The sequence below is a fragment of the Crinia signifera genome, chromosome 2 (assembly GCF_055691185.1).
Source record: "Crinia signifera chromosome 2, ASM5569118v1, whole genome shotgun sequence".
NCBI lineage: Eukaryota > Metazoa > Chordata > Amphibia > Anura > Myobatrachidae > Crinia > Crinia signifera.
Genome location: NC_139218.1, coordinates 315,635,786 through 315,656,081, shown reverse-complemented (window position 1 = coordinate 315,656,081; position 20,296 = coordinate 315,635,786). Strand labels below are relative to the sequence as shown.

The window sequence follows — 20,296 nt, the reverse complement described above, 5'->3', positions numbered from 1 at the left end:
CAGTCCTCCTTTTGAATAAACAGATTATGGCAGTTATTTGGCAAATATAAAGTCTCACCACTTTGGATAAGAGATTATTTCTGGGCTTGGGTCCGTGGTCCTCACTATTCTACGGGGGATGCAAATGTTGTAGTCAAAGTCGCTTGAGGAATTTCAAGGACCTTATGGAGCTTCCCAATGGGTGGTTTCCTTTAGCAGGATGAGCTGTATAACTTTTGCTGGTTGCCAGTAGATGGTTTATAGAGGAGGATGCCAAAATGGAATGGATGACAAAGTTCCTTTTATGCCAGAAAAGGTTATAGAGTCCCACCGACGCGTTTCGCTGAGTATGTTAGCTTTTTCAAGGTGATCATACTCAGCTGGGAAGCTCCATAAGGTTCTTGGAATTCCTCCGGCGGCTTTGTCTACAACATTTGCATCCCCGCAGAATAGTGAGGACCACGGACCCAAGCCCGGAAATAATCCCTTATCCAAAGTGGTGAGCCTTTATATTTGCCAAATAACTGCCATAACCTGTTTATTCAAAAGGAGGACTGATCATCCCAAAAAAATCCCCCTACTGACCAGAAAAGGGCATTCATTAATTTTTAAAACTTGTATTTTTATTGCATGTCTATTGCTTCAATATTGTTTTATTAATAAATGAATTATTACACGCAATCCCTGTATTTATATATATATATATATATATATATATATAATTTGTGTTAATTTAATATATACAGCGTTGCCTAATTTGAGTTGTCTGGGAATGTGGAAGCTGGCTGGCTTGATATATTGTGACCACATAGACTGCTAATAACACAGAAGCAGGAACTGATGGTTGACAAAACCAGGAACAAGGGAGCAGAGTCTAACTCACCAGTACTCTTTACCAGGAACCCCCTTAAAAGGGTTTGGAATTAGAAGTGTCTGACAAGCAGGCCGCGGATAGGGGTGAATACTGAAGAAGATAAGTCTAAAGAATAATCAGGAGAAACTGAACCAAACTTGTACAAGAACAGGGAAGAGTAAAAGTACCGGGGAATAACCAAATGGACTAGACCAATCTTGCTAGAAGACAACTGTAGAATAACAACTGGATAATGACCAGTCAAAGTGGATCAGACTAGCTAGAAGATAATTGAAGAATAACAGATCTGGAAAATGACCAGACAGACTGGACCAGACTTGCTAAAAGATACTTAAAGAACCAGATGGAGGCAAAACGGACTGGGTCGGATTTGCTGGTAGATGATTAAGAATATTGGCACTGGAGAATGACCAGACTGACTGGACCAGAATTGCTGGTAATGAAGAGAGCTGGATAATACACTGGAACCAAGGGGAAGCAATCAACAAGGAAACATCCATAGTATACTTAATTGATGGTGCAAGTAAATGATTATTACTTTGTCAAGCTTGTACCATGTTCAGAATAATTTATTTTTAATTTATACGAAATAATTTCTACCAGGCTTCTACTTAGTAAATAAACCCCTGTGACACCAAATGTAATAGTGTCCGAATTCATTAAAAGTCAGATGCTTTCAGCTGTGAATAAGAGCTGCCAATAAAAAGTCATATCAAACCATTTACAGTGTTTGTATGAAAACACACTGTAGCCTAATAAATGCTGTGCAGATACATTCACAATTACATACATAATATGCTGTATATCGTTTTAATCAGCAGAAGCCGCTTGAGTGTGCAATATATTTAGTAGGAAAACATAACATGTACAGTACATTACCTATTTTGACAGATCAAAGGATATATTGTGGGTTTTTGAGGGGTGAAATAACTAAAGAAATGTTTATTGTTTTTGTGAGACTTTCTTACCATTAATTCCTGGCCTGCAACTTGTATACTATACGACGCATTCCAGTTGTTTTGAAGTAGTCAAACGCTTCCTGCTCTAAAAATGCCATGAGAAGTTAGATCCGATTTACATTTGGAGAGTTAAAGATGCGTGCCATTACATTGGCCAAGTTCCTGGAAAAAGTTGAATAGACGAACATCCAGTGTAGGGGGGCATTCAATTAGCAGATATTTTTCTGGCAATAGGAAAATCTGCAATTTTTGGTAGAATTTACATTCAACCTATTCAACTAAATTGTAGATTTTTTGTCTGTCATAAAAATAAAATTCGGACATAATTGAATACCCCCCTTTTTCCCGGCTGCTAAAATCGGCTACCATTACATCCTGGTCATTATACTGGCGAAATTCCAATAAAAACTGTTACAATTTATGTGTTCCAAAACTTCAAGGTAGTGTACAGTATTTACTCAAAGCTTACAGTTATAGCGATAACTGAGGAAAACAAATGGAAAAATGCCTTATGATTTCTATAAAACGTTCCCTTGGTGACTATTTTTGTCCATTTTGTTATATATTTATCTATTTTTAGATATTTTTACTTTATTTTTTTCCCCAATAGGTGGAACTGGAAGCCCAAGTCCTGGTTTTAGTTGGGGAATTCATGCATGAAGTGAGTCGCACATGTGTACAGTATATAGCAGGGGTCTTCAACCCGTGGCCCGCGGGCCACGAGTGGCCCGCCGACTTGTTTTGCCTGGCCCACCAGTCAAAAGATTCTTGCTGCATGAAAAGAAAAAAAAAATCCTTCCGCGCTGTCCTCTTGGCAGAGGGACGCGGCGGAGGATGCTGCTGGGTGACGTGGAGGCTGGGGCGGGCGGGACTGTGCGCAGACATGCGCATTGTCCACTTCCTGATGCCGCGCACACGTCCCACCCGTGCCCTTTCAGACAGCCGGGAGGAGACTGACAACCGCCGCCAGCCGCGCACCTCAGCCAGCACCTGTCCCTGCTTAGCAGCAAACACAGACGCCGACGCCGCCAACAGCAGCAGCAACCGCCGCCCTCTGCAAGGGACACTGAGACAGGTGCCTCAGGAGAGGGTGAGCTGTCTGTTTTTGAAGGTGGGAGTGGGGGTGAGGGTGAGGTGAGCTGGCGAGGGTGAGGTGAGCTGGCTTAGAAGGCTGCATTTAGTAATGTTTTTTTTTTTGGGGGGGGGGGGTGTGAGGTGATCTGGCTGCATTTAGTAATGTTTTGGGGGGTGTGTGTGTGTGAGGTGAGCTGGCTGCATTTAGAAATGTTTGGGGGGGGTCATCTGAGGTGAGCAGGCTGCATTTAGAAATGTTTTTTTTTGGGGGGGGGGGGTCATGGAAGGTGAGCAGGCTGCATTTAGAAATGTTTTTGGGGGTTGCGAGGTGACCTGGCTGCATTTAGAAATGTTTATTTTTTTTTGGGGGGGGGGGGTCATGTGAGGTGAGCAGGCTGCCTTTAGAAATGTTTTGGGGGGGGGGGGTGAGGTGAGCTGGATGCATTTAGAAATGTTTATTCGTTAAAACACCTCAGTATAACTTAGTGGCCCTCGGGCTTAGTTGAATTTTTTTATGTGGCCCACTCGGTCCTAAAGGTTGAAGACCCCTGGTATATAGCCTAAGACTAGACTGGCAAAGCAGGATATAAGCTTTGTCACTATAGGCCAAGATTTTATTGATACATTGCATCTTTAAGGGATTTTATACTATCTCAGAGATAAAATAAAAAACAGGCTTATTGCCACATTTTAATAAATAGTCCCATATCATGGACTGCATTAATGCATTCAAAATGGCTGTGTGTAAAGGTGAAGGAGAACTTGCACTAACCACTAAACTATGACAGAACTGATATAACACAAACAAACAAAACTCTTGATTGAGGTGCAAAAATTAGCTAATACATGAAGAAAATGTCAATGCTTTTAATATTCCTAATAAGTCAATAATAACATATACATCTGCAGTATAAATTAGAAAGCTATTAACATTTGTATATCTAATACTAGATAACAGTCCCGTAAATAATACTGTTTTTAGTGACACTGCCCTCTGGGACATGACAGGTGCTGAAGTGAGCAAAAATCAAAACAGTGAATATGTATTTTAAAAGCAGCTTCTGTAAGCAAAAGGTAAATGTAAAAATTGTTGACTTGTAATTGATTTATCTATCCATTTTATCCTCAATAGCCTGAAGCTAGCTTATTTATCTGTCTGCCTTTCAGCTACCAAAATCACATTTTATATGATTTTGAAGTGGGATCGATTGTGTCTACATTATTAATGGATGCCCCCAGACACAGCAACCTGTATTTTAAAATGGGATTAACATGAACAATGTACAGATCCGCCTTTAAAGAGAAAATTACTTGCATGGACTAAGATCCCAATGGCAAAATTTACAGACTGTGGTTGGTTTACTGCATACAGCCAAAGTGTCCGTCCCAAAAAGGGTTAGTTCTTCTGGATTTTTGCAGAGGTGTTTATTTCCTTTTAAAATATATCATGTGGAAGAATCACTGAAGAGCCTCAGAAAATATATTCAAATTGTTGTAAAAAAAATGATGGCTGATAAATAAACATCTTGACCCCCAATCCTTGACCCTCCTTATTTCGATCAGTACTTTGGATAAGTACCAAGGGTACAGGCTATAAAGAGAGTTCTGGCTCCAACATTCAAAACCCGAAAGGGAACACCCACAATTATCCTGGAAAACTTACTTAATAAATAATGGTATAAATAATTATATCAGTTCCCCAGGATCATGACAGATATTCCTACTGGGTTTTTTCTTACCTTCTCCAAAAGACTTTTCATTTTATAATATCGAAATCTCTCTATATGTGTAGGTTCAATTATATTTCTGTATAATTACAATTTTTATGATGTGTTATGTTGTTGTTTTTTATTAATACTAGGAATGAATGAATATATATATATATATATATATATACTGTATGTATATATATATATATATATATATATATATATATATATATATATATATATATATATATAGGAATTATTCAGGCGGCACTCATGGGTTCAATCAACAGCATAGTGGTATCTTTGATTTCTGCTAGAATATATATATATATATATATATATATATATATATATATACCATACAATGCAGCCAGTGGAGATACAGTGTGGATGTTTTTTTTTTTCTAATTTATATTTCTATATCCATTTTTGGTTCATATTTTTTTTGGGGGGGGGGTGGGGGGCTCCTGGTGTATTCCCATATTTCGCAGCTTATTTCATTGTGAAGCATTGGGTATTTTCCTCTTTGTATATATTTATAATTTAAGAGTGTCTAATTGTTTCCCAGCTTACTTTTTTTGTTTGACACGTGCAATTGTCTGACGAATGCAGATCATTCGATTATACAACTCACACAGTTTTCTGGATAATTGATTGTTTTTACTAGAAAACAGAATAATTGCTGATTTCTGTGATAACCTCTCACTCTATAATTATATCATTTGTTTTTGAAACAGAAGTGTATTTTACTTCTATATGTGTAACTGAGCATTGCACATTTGGGAGGACATTGTTTTTGATTAGTTCATATATGTGGGCCTATTACACAAATTGGAGGCAGCCATGTCATACTCTATACCACAGGTTCTCAAACTTGGTCCTCAGGACCCCACACAGTGCATGTTTTGCAGGTCTCCTCACAGAATCACAAGTGAAATAATTAGCTCCACCTGTGGATCTTTGAAAATGTGTCAATGAGTAATGAATGCACCTATCGACGGAATAAGTGCTGTGTATGGCAAATATGCAATGCTGAAATGATGAAGCTGATGATGCAGCCAAATGGACCATCACTGATACTGTTCTCAGATTTGCTGTTAGATATTCACAACATACAGTAAGCCTCATGCTGAATGTCAGCTGATATTGGATACACCTTTCTGACTTTCTATATGTAATATATATTAGCTGTAGAACATATATATATATATATGCCATTTATTTTCCAGTTGTGTTGAGTACTCATGTTCCAAAAAATGAGTGGTTGAGTAAAGTGGCTTATTTGCAGCTGGTAATGGTGCTTTTCCTAATAATCTGGCAAATCTAGTGGCAACATTAGTCAAAAGCTGGTATACAGTATTTGTAGTTATACTGTATTAAATCGAGCATTTGGCATTGTCTTTACAAATGTCCTTTCAATTCTGGAACATATTGCAGGCAGTGATGCTGAATATAAAGAAAAATGTGTCACAAACATTTTCTCTTGTGCAGTAATTTCAGTCATGAGTTTTAAGGTTGTTCATAGAAATTGTTGATCTTTGATCCAATGAATTTTTCAGGTTGTTTAATGTTTTCTTAATCCTCAGAGCAGTAAGTCTTGCTGATGGACTCTGAAACCAGCATTCTCTCATGGTCTTTGTAAGTTCCGATAAAATCTAAGAGACAATAAGCAAAAAATAAAATTACATTTTCTACAGATCTTAAACTTCTGTTACACACAAAGAAAAAAATTCTGAGAAAAAGCGAACTCCAGGAAAAGAGAGCTCTTATTGAAATGGATTTTGCATAGATAGTGTCAGATGAACAGATTTCATGCACCGACTGTTTTTAAAATCCAGCATTTAGGGGCAGCAGGAAAACAAGTGAAGCAAATGAATGCCTTATTAAAGTTTGAAGTCTTTTGCATTTGTCACTGAAAGAATTGAACATCTGCTCAGGAATGTTAACAAAGGTAAGTTGGTTATTAAGACAAACTTGTAGAAAAAAAAATCTTATGAAATGAATAATTCACATAAAAGTAAAAATCTTTGTGAAATTTGATTTTTAATTGTTGTTCATCTGAACTAAAGAATAAACAGACATTTATTATTTCACCACCTAAATTATTGTGAATACATTTCCATTGACTAGAGTTGCTGCATTGCCGATGTTGAAGCTTTTTTAAAATAGATATATCACCCTCAGGGGCAAATTACTTGTTACTGATGATTTATTTACAGTTTGTTATATAGCGCAGCATATTCCGTTGCACTTTACAACTGGAAACAGCGATAAAACAAACTGGGTAGTAACAAACCGACATAGAGGTAGGAAGGCCCTGTTTGCAAGCTTACAATCAGAATACAGATGGATGCTTATTTTGTGAGCCGACACACCTCGGCGTGCCGCTTGCTGGGCCAGGGACGCGCAATCTCCTCATTCGTGCCGTGGCACACTAAATGGTGCGCCGGGAGCTGCTCTGATAAGCGTAGCTCCATCTGTATGACTGCCTGTAGCCTGGAACAGGAACTGTCATATAGATGTAGAACAGAGGATTTTCACAATATTTTTCCAAATCCTATTTCAGAGTCGGAGAGAGTCTCATCCCGGCATGAGGAGCTGGCAAATCTTAAAAACCTATTGTATAAACAAAGCAGAGTCAAATGGGATCTAATCAGTTTTGAGAACTTCACCAAACATAGGGGCCGAGGTTTAATAGAGTGCGATTTTTAGGGCAGTATTCAATGAGGCCAATTCGCCATGTTTTATGGTGAATTTGTGCTATTTTCGCGTTGGAAGGTGATTTTTCGCGTTCAGAAAGTGAATCACCCTATTCAACGTGTACTTTTCGCCGTCTATCTAAGTGATTTTCGCCGTGAGTCACCGTGTAGCAAATCGCCATCTTTTCATGGTGAAGTGGAATGTGAACTTTTAAAATAAAGTTGTTGTTGTTTTTTTACATTTGGTGTAAAAAAATCAGGAATTTTATTCTGTGAATGGGCATGCTATTTTTATTCATGTGCTTATAGCACATGAATATACTGTATATTTAATTAACTTTTTTTTTTTCACACATAACAGCCAGCAGGGGGCCGAGAGCCGCTCATTAGATATTCATATATTCACTGCTCCCGATCATTACATATGCACGATCAGGAGCAGTGAATACCCGGTCCCCTGCTGGCTCTCCCGGGGGCAGCTTGTGCTGCCTGGGTTCCAGGGAGCCCTCCTCCCCTCCACATATGTTCTGGGGCAGGCAGGGAGACTTCCAACTCCCTGCCTGCTGCCGTCCCCCGGCTCCCTGTGGGACGCCGCAGGGGTTAAGATTCGCCGTCAGGGGCAGCGAGCCCCTGCGACATTGAATACGGGGATAGCAGGGGGACAGCGATGCTCCGGAACACGGCGACTGTGCAGCGAATCCTAAACAGGATTCGCTGCACTCCGCGATTATGTTCATTGAATACTGCCCTTAGACTTTTGTTAATTTTTTGCAAAAAAACAGCCGAATTCACACGTTTTCCAAAAATCGCACATTTAATAGGATGCGAATTGCACTTTTTGCCACGAAAAGCACATGTTTTTAACTGTCAATTTTTTTCTCACACTTCAATTCGCATCCAGATGTTTTCACATTATAAGGTATACAACTCACAAATTTAATAGGGTGTTGGTAAACATTACTAAAAATTGCAAAATAATAGATCGAGTTCTGACTGGCAGATTTCACAGAACCACGCACAGATCATTGAGATCTGTGCATGGTTCTGTCTTAGAAAATGTGTAAAAGTTAAAATTATTTAAAAAAAAAAATGGCTTGGAGCCCCCCTTCCTGAGCATAACCAGCCCCGGCCTCATTGAGCTGCTGCAGAGACAGTCACCGCTGGAGCCTGGAATGGATAGTGGTGTGAAATTAGTGTATGTATATTAAAGTTATATATTAAAGTTTCTCTGTGTTTTTATTTAAACATTCTTTTTACAGGTGAACTACAAGTCCAAGGGAACAAAGTTTTGGAACAAAGTCCGGCTCAATAAGCCAGAGGCTGTTTATGCTCAGGAGGGGGGGACCCCCTTTTTTTCAATGAAACGTACATTACCATGTCCTCAAATTCGCACATTTTCATGACTAAAAATCGCATATTTTCATTACACAAAACTGTCCTAATTTTGATGTGGTTGCTGCATGGTGTGCAGTAATGACTGCGTACTAGTGCATCCTCAAGATTAGGGGATCATTTCCAGTTTATTGCCACATTGTTTTGTAATTTAGCGGGGAGATCATGATCTGTGTGCAGTATTTGCTTGTGGTTTGGTATAATTCTTCTTCTTTATGCTTTTCCACTCTGTGCAAAAAATCCCCATGGATCTAATCTCATGAGTTTTGTTTTATTTTGGCAAATCAGAGACTCACAGTTGATTCTTTCACAGTGATATTGGGCACACTTTATTGATTTGCCAATGTAACCTATAGATCTCAGAGGTTCTGTAAGTTCTTAACTTTTTTCTTTGTAAGTTGACTGGTCTGAGCAATTTCTTTTAAGGTGGAGGAATTCTCCATTGGGGATATTGGATATGGTGGGGGTAAAATGTGAGCTGGATTGGTGTAGTACAGGGGTCCTCAAATTATTTTGCTCTGGGACCCCATCAGCCAATAAAAATAGGTACTTGTGTATTATCACGGCTCCCACGATTTCCATCTTATGGGATCTTATACAATTTAAAATTGTATACCATTGTATATGGCATTCAATGGCATACGATGAGATGAGATTTTAAATTGTATAAGCACACTAATGGGTGCTTTCAAGGTCAATTGGCCCCCTATAAGATTTTTAATTGTATAAGCACCCTAATGGGTGCTTACAATGTTAAATGCACCCCCACGCCACCCCCACTATCAACGCCAACCCGAAGCGTGGCGAGCGCAGCGAGCCCGTGAGGGCCGACGGTACGCGTCCTCCGACCTTTTCATACCCCCACTATCCATGTCGGCATGGAGTTGATTTTATATAGTGTGGCGAGCCACGGAGCCCGAAGCGTGGCGAGCGGACGCGTAATACTTTACATGTATTACGCGTCCGCTCGCCACGCTTCGGGCTCGGTGGCTCTCTGCGCTCGCCACACTATGGAAAATCAACTCCACGCCGACATGGATAGTGGGGGTATGAAAAGGTCAAAGGACGCGTACCGCCGCCCCTCGCGGGCTCGCTGCGCTCGCCACGCTTCGGGTTGGCGTTGATAGTGGGGGTGGCGTGGGGGTGCATTTAACATTGTAAGCACCCATTAGGGTGCTTATACAATTAAAAATCTTATAGGGGGCCAATTGATCTTGAAAGCACCCATTAGTGTGCTTATACAAATTTAAAATCTCATCTCATCATATGCCATATACAATGGTATACAATTTTAAATTGTATAAGATCGGGTACCATCGCTGCTGGGAACTCTGAACCAAAGACGCTGCGTGGGAGACCACGCAGCTCGAGCCTAGCACCAAAGTGCAGAGACTGCAACTGCCTGGGGTCGATGAGCAGGAGACCCGGTGGCGCTGTGCAGGAGACCTTGCTGCTGCCTGCCGCTGATGAGCGGGAGACACAGCATCCAGCATCGCTGTGCAGGAGACCTAGCTGCGTGCGGGAGAACCAGTGTCTCCGGAGCCGGTAAATGCAGGGGGGAATTAGAAGGGACAAAATAATTAATATCAGCATCCTTTGAAACTTTTACTTTCCACACCCCATCACCCCACCCCATCCCTCTATAACCCTCCCATCACCCCCTCTCTCTTAATCTCCCCCACCCACCCACTTTTTCCTCTTTTTTTTCCCCTTTCAGACATTTATTTTTCATTTTTAAATATTTCACCCATGGCAGTGGCTGCCCTGCCATCCTGTGCCCTAGTTCAGCACCGATGAGCAGGAAAATCTGGTGCATTCATTGCCAGAACTACCCTGCTGAAGTGTACAGATTTGGGCATCTATGAATGTACATTTGTGTGTTCATAAATTATTCTAGACTGCAGATTTTGAAAGTTGTGTGCTCATGGGTACTCAGTGGACAGTTCTGCATCCCAGCATTAATGATGGCTGTTTTCTCAATGAGAAGCCGTATACCTGTGCAGTAGTGACAGTTGTGACAGATTTCAAATTTCCCGTGCTGAATCTCCCATTATGAATCTCTGACACTAATCTCTCTGTATGTGGCCCATTGACTGAAAGAGTGAAATCTCTTGTGCTGAATCTCCCGTTATGTATCTCTGGCACACATCTCTGCGTATGTAGGGCCCTTAAGTGTTCTTAACCTTCTCTCCTCCAGTCTAAGTGCATGTCCTCGTGTCCTAGTAACTGATTTAAAAGTAAATAGGATGCCCTTAATATATTTGTGCATGTTAAGCATGTCACCCCTTCACCATCTCTTTTCTAGCATGAACATTTCCAATTTGGCTAGTCTTTCCTCATTGTCTAAGGTCTCCATTCCTTTTATTAGTTTGGTTGTCCTTCTCTGGACTTTTTATTTTTTGTAGTGTGGAGCCCAGAATTGCACTCAAATTGTGTTTTACTTTCCCTATCTCTTAGACGCCTGACTTAATTAACACCCACTAAGTAATATTAGTACATTAAAACCCTGGGGAGCACCGCCAACTGGCAAAATTACATCTATTGTTTTCTTTTAAATTAAATTTCACATAATAAACCTTTCTAGTGCATGCTCATACCCCTTTTGTACAGTACATCTACATATCTGTAATTATTAAAGATAAAACATTTTTCATTGTGATATGTAAAATGAGCAGATAATTGATATCTGACAGTTTTCTACAAAATAATTACCTTTTCTATGATTAGCACATTGAGGTAAAAAAAAACATCCATATTAACATATACATATGATATCAGTTCTATTCAAAGTGTCATGATCAGTCTATTGAAGTTATAAATCACTTCCTGCATTTATCTATCTACCTATCTATCTATGTACCTATCATTTTCATATAACGTCTCAGTTAATATAAGCGTACCTTACATTATTACATGTCAAATCAACAGATACTGTTGATATCTGATCGTTTTCTACAAAGCAGTGGCCTTTTTACCAAAGCTGAGTGACATCACAAAGGCTGTTTACCATGTGAGCTAGTCAAATGACCAGCATACGTAAGAAAACACGCCGTATGGTGCAAGACACCCAAAAGTGACCGAACCTTCCTGAGAAGTGTAGCATACAGTCCTTATATTTACATTTTATTGGCATTGCAGATGTAGAAATATTCCACTAAATACGTATTGCAGATCCTGTGCTGCGAATTTAACCACACAGGAATTAGTTTTAAATACATAAAAACTAAACTCACAGATTAAACAGAACAGAACTTGCAGCGAGAAATAGCCTCGGGCAATGCATTGTAGATTTTATATACAGATTCAGACTCATTCACACACAGATTTACAAATGTTGCACATCAAATTTATCATTGACATGTTTCGAAGTAGCTTGGTTTCTTTCAGTTCTTTTATTTGTGTAAATAAGATGTAGCATCTTTGCTCAGTGCAGCTATGTCACAAATGGTTTGGTGAGACAAGAAGGTGCTATCGATAACTGACAGCTCAATGGGCCTGACTCTGGTATGAAACCTGTATTCTGCTTAGAGATCCTCCTATTGTGTTATCCAATGGGTCAGGGGCGTAACTAACTATTTAGCGCCCCCCCGCCGCACGTTTATTCGGCGCCCCCCCCCACCCACACCTAACCTGCCCCCCCTTCTTACCCGCGGTCTGCGTCTCGCCCGGCTCTCTGTCGGGTCGGACCTTCCTGACGTCACGGTCCCGGCCGGCTCCTGCTGCTACAATGAAAACGAACTCTTAGAAAATGGCTGCCCCCATACTGCAGACAGAAAACTGTCTGCAGTATGGGGGCAGCCATTTTCTAATTGTCAGTTTTCATTGCAGCAGGAGCCGGCCGGGACCGTGACGTCAGGAAGGTCCCGACAGAGAGCCGGGCGAGACGCAGACCGCGGGTAACTATAGCCCCGCAGCCCCCCCGGCGGCGCCCCCAATTTCTCTGAGCCCCCCCGCCACCGCGGGGGCTGCGGAGCTATAGTTACGCCACTGCAATGGGTAATCACTAGCATGGCCTGATTAAAATTTCCAGGTGCCCTAGGCTAATACACATGTAGCTCCCCTTGTAATGCTGCTAAACACACGTGTATGGGCACTCAGGGACTCACCAGTCATACTGCCCATATGCATTAAATGAAGGTTCTACAACTGGCATGTAGGATCTCATGCCTGTGGCTGGCATCGTACATAATGTAATGGTTACATCAGTAAATTGCATTTGCACAGCCATCTGGCAGTCAATTTTCCACCCACATTACATCAAACCAGGTGATAGCTAAAAAGCATGGAATAAATTAAGCCTTAATTCCAATCCTCAGTGGTCACCTGCAAGGCACCCCCCCCCCCCACACACACACACACACACACACAGCCTATTGGTTAATCAGGCACTGAGCATTAGGCACCCTTTTTTTTTGTCTTGATTTGCATCCCATTCATGCTAATATTTGGATATACAGGTCGGGTCTCCCTTATCCGTGTATTCCAAAAACCAGTGCAACCCGGGTACTGGAGATGCCGCTGAAGAGGATCCTGAAGGCCGCTGTGGATGCCGGGGGACACTGTGGATGTTGGGGCACCACCAGGGGACCAGGTAAGTATGGAAAAAATTTCCAAAATACGTAAAAATCCCAAACATTTCAGATAAGGGATACTCAACCTGTGCTGTATGTGCTTACAATATACATATACAGTATTTTTAAACCATATGTAAGTCGGCATATTGTAATGGATCCCCATGGAAGTGTGCTGAATTATGTCCTATTGTATCTAAATTATCATTGCATGCATAGGTGTGCGCACATTGAGTGTTGGTGGTGCACAGGCACCCCCTAATGCTCCCTTATGAACACCTCTGTCGCTAGCAATACCAGCAATACCTTTAACCAAAGACTTTTGCTTTTTAGAACTGTATTCCATTTAAAGAAGCCCCCATCCATCAATTATATGTGTGTTTGCATTGTTAATTGTACTAGACCATTGTCATATCACTACATACCTGCGTCATCCATATATGTTTATGACTGGATTTGCATGTACTATTAGTGCAGGCTTGCCTACTCTCCCAGAATGGCCAGGAGCCTCCCGAAAATCGGGTCCGCCTCCCGAGAAGGTGGGCAAGTCTCCCGGTTTTTGTTCACAGCCTCCGCTCGCCCCATGCCCGCTGGATTAATTAGCGCAAATCGCGGGTCCGTGGTGAGGGGGCAGGGCTTAAACGTGATCGCTGCATTTTGCATAATTTAAGGCCCGTCCCCTCATCGCGGCCCGCGAATCACTGAGTTTTTCCGACATGGGTGGGGCAGAGTGATGTCAGCCTTGTCCCTGCCCCCCTGATGGGTTGCCTCTCCGGGCTTCTCCCAGAGAGGTGAAAGCAAAAGTAGGCAAGTATGTGTTAGTGTTACACAGAGTAAATAGAAGATTAAAACTGAAATAGGCAGGAGATTAGGGTGTGGCTGAGAGACTTTTTATATTGCAGCCAATAAATGATGGAAGACACGCCTGATTGGCGGTGTTAGACACACCCAATAGGTGGAGCTATGCACAATCCTTTGACGGTGCATCCCCTAATAAAATGTGCCGTGTACGCCTATGATTGCATGTAACATCTGATATGCTTAATTCACATCTATACCTTTCACATTTGTATTTTGTGTTATTGCTGCAATAGAAGAAGTTGAAAAAAAGAGTATACATGACTCAAAAGTATATCTTATTAGGCTGTTATCCAATTACTTGTGGCAATTAGCACACCAGGGCTATCCAATTAGCTTTTTTAAAATCTGACAATTCTCTGGTGTTTGGTTTGCCTGCCTCAGGCTGGCAAATGCAAATCCCAATAAGAGTACTAAAAAGTTGTAATCAGTGCTATGAAATACAGTTTCATGGCTGTTCATGGACCCTATGTATTTTACTGTGAAAAACTGTTTTTCTTTTTTTCACAGAACACAATTGCATAGGGAAAAATACGTAGTTAAATTTTTGTGGAGCAAGAGTACACATTGTATTAATAACAACTAAAAGTAAATTGATCATATAGAGTGGTCCTCAAGGCATACAAACAGTCCAGGATTTGGATTCAGTATTGAATCCCGGCGGTCGGGATCCCGGCGTTCAGAATCCCGACGCTGGAATCCCGACAGCCGAAATGCCGACAAGGGGGGGACGTCGATCGCCCCCCCTTGCGGGCTCGCTGCGCTCGCCACGCAGCGGGCCCGGTGCCTCGCTACGCTCGGCACACTAATTTATTCTCCCTCCAGGGGTGTCGTGGACACCCACGGAGGGAGAATGTGTCGGCATTTCGGCGGTCGGGATTCCGGTGTCGGGATTCTGACCGCCGGGATCGTAACTGCATCCCCAGGATTTATGGCTATCCCTGCTTATTCACATATGGTATAATCAAGCTAATTGAGGTACACACGTGCTTAAGCCTGGATAGCAATACAACCTGGACTGTTGGTTTGCCTTGGCTGAGGACCATTGCTGAATCATATTTAAATACCAGCATGAAGATTAATATTACATTTTTTACAGTCCTGTATTTTATACAGTCCCATATAGAAAGGACGGGACTGTATAAATTACGGTTGAGCATGTGATACAGGACCCCGGGGCCCTCACACATCTGGGGCCCCCACACCCACCACCCCACTGCTGCGGTGGCGGGTGGGTGGCAGGCATCGGGATCTGGCAGCGTGGGGTCAGGAAGCACTGGCGGACAGAGGGTCCCTGTGATGTATGTGAACTCAGTGGTTGGGTCCCTGCGGCAGTTGGGAACTAGTATTCACTTACCTATCACATTCACAACTCCTGTATCAGAATCAGAATCATCTTTATTGGCCAGGTATACTTGCGTATACTTGGAATTTTTTGTGGTAACAGTGCAGCATCAAGCAGGGAACACAAGGGGGGTGGGAAGAGAGGCATAAACATACATCACATACATTTAACATATATCTAGAAGAGTTTGAGTTAGTATTTAGTATTTGGTACGTTCAATACTATTTAGTTGGTGGACAGCTATTGGGAAGAAGCCTTTTGTAGTTCTTGTCATCTTTGCTGGGATGGACCTAAAACGTCTGCCTGACAGAAGGGGTTCAGACAGGTTGTGGCCAGGGTGTAGCTTGTCCGCCAAGATCTTTCCTGCATGCTTATTGACTCTGGCAAGGTGTAGTTCTTGGACAGTGGGGGCTCCGCCCCAATGATCTTTTCTGCCATCCTCACCACTCTTTGCAACCTTCGTCTGTCATTCTCGTTTGCTCCTCCGAACCAGATTGTGATCGAGGATCAAAGGACAGACTCTACTATGGCAGTGTAGAAGATGAGCAGCAGCTCCTGCGAGATGTTGACTTTCTTGAGTTGCCTCAGGAAGAACAACCGCTGCTAAGCCTTCTTGACAGTTGTAATGATGTTGGGACCCCATTTGAGGTCGCAGGAAATCTTTGTTCCTAGGAATTTGAAGGAGTCGACCCTCGACACTACTCTGTCAGATATTATGAGTGGGTGCATGGCATTTGGTTTCCTTCTGAAGTCCACCACCATCTCCACCGTTTTGAGCGGGTTGAGGTCAAGGTTGTTTCCGCTACACCATTTAGTTAGCCGATCCACCTCCCGTCTGTATGCCGACTCGTTTCCATCCATGATTAGGCCGATAACCGTTGTGTCGTCTGCAAATTTTATAATTTCTACTGACTGTTCTGTTGAGGTGCAGTCGTTTGTGTAGAGGGAGAAGAGTAGGGGAGAGAGAACACATCCTTGAGGGGCACCGGTGCTAATTGAGCATGTGTTTGACATGAATGCGCCTGCTTTCACTGCCTGTTTCCTTTCAGTCAGGAAGTCAGTGATCCAGGAGCATGTAGGTTCTGGGACTCCTAGTGAATGGAGTTTTGGCTCCAGGAGAGCATTTGTCACAATTCTCAGGTGGTTCAGCACCATACGTTCAAGCACTTTCATGACCACCGATGTTAGTTCAATTGGCATGTAGTCATTGAGGTCTTTTGCAGTTGAGCTCTTGGGAACTGGGACGATAATTGAGCCTTTGAAGCAGGTGGGGACCTTGCACATTTCTAGTGAAGTGTTGAAAATCCTGGTAAAGATAGGGGCGAGCTGTTTTGCACAGGTCTTGAGGGCAGATGGAGACACTCCGTCTGGGCCTCCAGCTTTCCTAGTGTTGACTCTCTTGAACATTCCTTCTACCTCTGTTTGGTCCACCCGGAGAGTCTGGGGGTGGCAGTTTTGGAAGGAGGGTGGGCAAGCCGTTTTGCCCCGGTCAGGGGTAGGACTGATGCAGGTAGCTTCCTTCTCAAACCTGCAGTAGAAATCATTCAGCTCGTTCACTACTTTCTGGTGCATGGTGGAGGGGGTTCGAGAGATCTTGTAGTAGGTTATAGCTTGCATGCCTCTCCAAGCTAACGCGGGGTCGTTGGTTGACAGGTTGTTCGCCAGCTTGTCTGAGGATCTTTTTTTTGCCTGCTTGATTTCCCATGTTAGGGAGTTCCTGGCCTGTTTGTACAGGACAATATCACCACGGATGTATCACAACATGCCCCTCAGGTGGTCTCACACCATCTCTATACCATGCTTCCATACAGTGAATGGCTAAGCGTACGCTAATTAATGAATAGCTCTATCCAACAATCAGCATGCTGTCTAACTGCAGGCTGGGAGGCAGGTAGAGAATGCTGCCTCACAGCTGTAACTGGGTGACCACCCCAGCCCCTGCTCAATGGCCCCTAGCATTGTGGGGCCCTGGGCAGCTGCCCAATGTGCCCTTAATTTAACATGGCACTGCTTAATCTATACTTGGAGACAAGTTCTACACTTTGGGGCAGATTTACTAAGCCTTAAAAAGAGATACATGTAAGTGTGATAAAAGTACTCTCTCTTTATCACCCTTGCATTAATCTCTTTTTAAGGCTTAATACATCTGCCTCTGTTCCCATATGTCTATGTTGAAACTGGCAGCAAATTGATGACTAAGGTGATGAACGGGCCTGGCTAGTGGGGATCCATGTCATGCTGGGAGGAGTGTCACAATTCAGAAGCATTTGGCTTTATGAGATTGGTGCAGGAGACCCAGTCGCACTCACTGCACTCCTACTGTAGTTAATGTAAGTTTAGGACCATTGCTGGCTTTTACCATAGATCATGCCAAGATCTAAGAGAACAGATACTTCTGACCCACCCTCCCTCACTTGGACTGATGCTGTGCATTGACATCATACCAGAGATGTTAGCTAGGAGATGTGGCCCTGAGGCTGCCAACTCCCTGGAAATTCTTGATTGGGAGGAGCGGGAGGGGGGACATACTATGTTCTGGATATCAATGCTCATTGTCAGAGCATGAACTTAGCTAGGCTTACCATAATATCCCATTAAACTGGGACATTCATAAATTACACAGGTTCCAATGCAGTCTTGAAGTCAGCCAGTCACAGTAAATGTGTTCTATTTTAAAGTGATTGTCTGGTAAGACTAGCCTTAGCCAATATTGGAGAAGCCAAGTGACGATTGCCCAAATGTACTGCACCAAAGGTAAAATCAATTAGGTCTATTTATAATAAGTGTGGCAGAGTCAGCATTCCCCCACATGAAAGTAATGTGGAGGATCCAGATCAGGTTTTGTTAGCAGTAGCAGAATCCCAGGTATAACCAGCAGCACCTGGGATGTCCTGATTTAAGGCTTCCCATGGCAGAGTCTCCTTGCTCTCGATGGTGGACTATCTACCAGAGGTTAGAATAGGAACCATTGGAGCCTTATAAGAGTCTGCCATGCCTGTATGCTACTGCCTGTGATACCAACTGCACATGAATGCAACTTGCTATGTTGTACCTGCTGTTGCAAATAAACTACAATGTCATCATCTGATACTTGTCACATAAGCCTATATTTAATAGGGTCCGTGTTTTCTGGGGGTGCGTGATGCTGGTCAATCTCAGAGGTTTTTTTTGTAAAGCGGCAATCATTTACAAGACAAAAACCATGCCTTGCAAATGATTGCCATTTTGAAAAACTGCCAATATCGGATGGCATCCAGTGCCTCAGCAAATGTGAATGGACCCTATTACATTTCCCACCACAACTCTAACCACCATTCTAGTGATTATCATAAAATACAAAGTGTATTCTTTGGACCACCTAAATATAAATAGCATTTTAGCTTCCGCTATATAATACACAGAGCATTTTTTGGACTGCCGTTTAATTAAGAAAGCATTCTTGGGCATGGATACAATACATTCGTACAATGTCCGTACAATACAAAGAGCATCTTAGCTCTTAATATAATATAATAGAATATTCTTGTGACGGCTATACAATACAAAAAGCATCCCCAAGTGCACAGCATAAAATACCGAGAGCATTCTTTCTACAGTAGTTATTGGTATACAGAAAATGTTCTTTTATCCACCGTAAAATGCAGAGAGCATCTCAGTTACTGTTATAAAATGCACAGAACATACAATACATAGACTATTCTTGTGACCACAATAGAATACTGAAAGCATTCTTGTCACTGCCTATCGAGACCAAGGCCCTTATTCTGGTTGGTGCGGTAATATCGCGTGCGTTCGTGCCGCCGATGTTTTGTGTCTGCGCATGTGCAGAGGCATCTCTGCGCATGTGCGAGCGGGGCGTACGGCCAAATCCCGCATGAAATGTGAACACTCCGAACAGGGGGTGGAGAGGGGCGTGAAGGGCTATTTGGGCTCATTACCATATGCATACGCCCTGCGTTTCATGGGCGTTCCCATGCAAACGCTGGGCGTACGTATGGTAATGCAGTCGTGACGCACGTGTAGGGGGTGGACATATGACATCGCCGGATGTCAGCTGCCCGCCCAGATCCCTGCTTTTGCACGAAAAAATGTCCGTGTGGTCTGAGGTTGCGGGAGCTGGTGGACCACTCGGTCCTGCATTCGATGGTCTGCGACCATCGAATGATGGGGGAGGTTCCCTGAGATGGAGGAGGCGTATTCCGTGAAAAATACACGTGCGGTCCGTTCGGCCAGCTTCTTACCGCGTACGGACGGAGTTGGCGATCCGTATGGAAGGCGGGGTTTCGCACGCACGGTCCTGGCCGCATATTCGGATCCGGCCGCACCGATCAGAATAAGGCCCCAAGTAAGGCATCTCTGTACAATAGAGTGTATCCTAGTGACTTCTATACATTTTAGAGCATTTTAATGACTTATACAATACAGAAAGCATTTTTTATAATTGCAATACAGTACTAGGGACTGGTACACAATACAGAGAACATCCTAATGATCCTTCACATTTTCTTATTTGCTTGTACAGTATCTCCTTTAGAATGTAAGATTTATTGAGCAGACCCTCTATTATGTTTCTCTATGTAATTATGTATTTTTGTGGGTTGTAATTATGTACACACTATTTACACGCCTGTCAAAATGATGGAGCAATACTTGAACGGCTCCTTCAAGCTCCATCTAGTGGCTGCCGCCACACAAAACTTGAATTTCCCCAATACAGGTGAGGAGCAGCATTATTCTTTTATTATATAAGATGCAAATTTGTCTGTATTATGCACTCACCTTTATATTTGCGCAACTTGTTATCCTCCACTTTACATTAATTAATCCCTGCTCAAA

The 20,296-nt window shown here is 42.6% G+C and overlaps 1 protein-coding gene across 2 annotated transcripts in view; it reads right to left on the bottom strand.

The window, feature by feature from the left end:
• Positions 1 to 3,733: 3,733 nt before the first annotated feature.
• Positions 3,734 to 20,296, bottom strand: part of ACVRL1 (activin A receptor like type 1) — a 71,978-nt gene continuing 55,415 nt past the window's right edge. For both annotated transcript variants that reach the window (XM_083169014.1, XM_083169016.1), the window contains exon 10: positions 3,734 to 6,250. In XM_083169014.1, coding sequence (XP_083025140.1) covers positions 6,092 to 6,250 — 159 coding nt within the window. In that variant the 3' untranslated portion in view covers positions 3,734 to 6,091. The remainder of the gene's footprint in view (positions 6,251 to 20,296) is intronic.